This window comes from Hypomesus nipponensis, chromosome 11 (genome assembly GCF_054491055.1).
Source record: "Hypomesus nipponensis isolate SF chromosome 11, ASM5449105v1, whole genome shotgun sequence".
NCBI lineage: Eukaryota > Metazoa > Chordata > Actinopteri > Osmeriformes > Osmeridae > Hypomesus > Hypomesus nipponensis.
The window spans coordinates 1,835,001-1,837,500 of NC_140371.1; the positions used below are offsets into that span (position 1 = coordinate 1,835,001).

A 2,500-nucleotide genomic window follows, 5' to 3' on the forward strand; every position below is an offset into this window, starting at 1 on the left:
GAGAGGGGGGAGGGAGATAGAGAAAGATAGTGGAGAGAATGGAGAGAGAGAGAGAGAGAGAGAGAGAGAGAGAGAGAGAGAGAGAAAGAAAAAGTGGAGAGAGAGAGACAGAGAGAGATATCTGGAAAAATGTAAGGAGTTAATTGAAAACTACACAGAGCTTGATACAAACGAGAAATTAAGGATATCTCTGGGCGAAGGGCCTACAAGCCTTGCCGCTAGATATATCCCAATGCCACAACCTGAGAGTCAGTGAACCAACCCAGTACAACTGTTTAAACCTTTCTGTATATTAAAATGCATTTATGTGTTACTCTTACTATGCTACTGTTATAAACGTACTGCCATATTATTATTGTTATACTCCTCTTAAATGCTGTGATACATACATCAACCCGAACTGTCATGCCAATAAAGCATTCTGAACTGAGAGAGAGACAGAGAGAGAGAGTGGATAGAGAGAGGGGGGGAGAGAGGATTGAGAGAGAGAGAGAGAGAGAGAGAGAGAGAGAGAGAGAGAGAGAGAGAGAGAGAGAGAGAGAGAGAGAGAGAGAGAGAGAGAGAGAGAGAGAGAGAGAAAGAGGGGGGAGAGAGTGGAGAGAGAGACAGAGAGAGAGAGACAGAGACAGAGACAGAGAGTGGAGAGAGACAGACAGAGACAGAGGGGGGAGGAAAGAGAGAGAGGGGGGAGGAGGGAGAGAGGTGTGAGAGAATGGAGATAGAGAGGGGGAGGGAAAGAGGAGAGAGAGGGGGGAGGGAGAGAGTGGAGAGAGAGGAGGGAGGGTGATGAGATAGAGGTGGGAGGGAGAGAGAGAGAGAGAGAGAGAGAGAGAGAGAGAGAGAGAGAGAGAGAGAGAGAGAGAGAGAAAGAGAGAGAGAGAGAGTGAGTGTGTTCCTGTGAACACATGTGAAGGGAGAACATTAGTCTTTTGCAGTAATCAGCTCAGAGAGAACGTTTCTTACTGTAATATCCAGACTTTAACAGGAGTAGGCAGGATGTTCCTGCTTGTTAAAAACTGTAATGTCTCCTCTTCTCCCTCCCTCCCTCCCTCCCTCCCTCCCTCCCTCCCTCCCTCCCTCCCTCCCTCCCTCCCTCCCTCCCTCCCTCCCTCCCTCCCTCCCTCCCTCCCTACCTACCTACCTACCTACCTACCTACCTACCTACCCTCCCTACCTACCCCCTCCCTCCCTCCCCTCCTCCCTCCCCCCCTGCTCCCCTCCCTCCCCCCTCCCCTCCTCCCCTGCTTCCTCTCTCTCCTCCTCCTCCCCCCTCCCCTCCTCCCCTGCTCCCTGCTCCCTCTCTCTCCTCCAGAGTAAGAAGCATGCTAACAAGGTGCGCCTGTTCTACATGCTCCACCCTGAGGACGGAGGCCCTCCATCCAAGAGACTGAGACCAGACAACCCGGTACTGTCTCTGCATGGGGGTGGGGGTGGGGGTGTGGGTGTGTCTCTGCATAGTGGTGGGTGTGTCGCTGCATGGGGGTGGGGGTGGGGGTGTGGGTGTGTCTCTGCATAGTGGTGGGTGTGTCGCTGCATGGGGGTGGGGGTGGGGGTGTGTGGGTGTCTCTGCATGGGGGTGGGGGTGGGGGTGTGTGGGTGTGTGGGTGTCTCTGCATGGGGGTGGGGGTGGGGGTGTGTGGGTGTGTGGGTGTCTCTGCATGGGGGTGGGGGTGGGGGTGTGTGGGTGTGTGGGTGTCTCTGCATGGGGGTGGGTGTGGGTGTGTCTCTGCATGGGGGTGGGTGTGGGTGGGTGTGGGTGTGTGCGTGTCTCTGCATGTGTGTGTGACAGTTGTATCATAGCACAGCTTGTGTGCTCCACTTTCTCACTCGTCCCCAAAGACACACAGAAATACACACACCCAGTTCACCCTCCCTGTTTGAGGACACAGCTGGTGGAACATACATCTGACCAAACTAAGTGTGCAGCAGACTGAAGCTGTGAGCAAGAGATGGAGACAGTCCAGCAGAACAGAGAACACACACACACATACACATAAACACACACACACATACACACATATATACACACATACAGAGACATACAGTATACACACACACATACACACATATATACACACATACAGAGACATACAGTATACACACACACACATACACACAGACACACATAGCGACATCATCTTGTTGCTGCCTGCATTGCTGGTAACATGATCACTGATCACTGCGGGTGCTGTATCTCCTCTGTTCTGGTCTCTCTCTCTCTTTCTCTCTCTCCATCATTTTCTCTCTGTCTCTCTCTCTCTCTCTCTCTCTCTCTCTCTCTCTCTCTCTCTCTCTCTCTCTCTCTCTCTCTCTCTCTCTCTCTCTCTCTCTCTCTCTCTCTATGTCTCTCTTTACTTCTCTCTACCCTCTCTCTCCATCATTTTCTCTCTCTCTCTCTCTCTCTCTCTCTCTCTCTCTCTCTCTCTCTCTCTCTCTCTCTCTCTCTCTCTCTCGCTCTCTCTCTCTCTATCTCTATCTCTCCCACTCTCTCTCTCCCTCT

The 2,500-nt window shown here is 52.2% G+C and overlaps 1 protein-coding gene across 1 annotated transcript in view; it reads left to right on the forward strand.

Annotated features, from left to right (window-relative positions):
* LOC146267675 (zinc finger matrin-type protein 4) overlaps window positions 1–2,500 on the forward strand; it is a 53,788-nt gene that overhangs the window by 26,556 nt on the left and 24,732 nt on the right. The window contains 1 exon segment of the mRNA XM_084709882.1: window positions 1,313–1,405. Within this exon segment, the coding sequence (XP_084566008.1) occupies window positions 1,313–1,405 (93 nt within the window).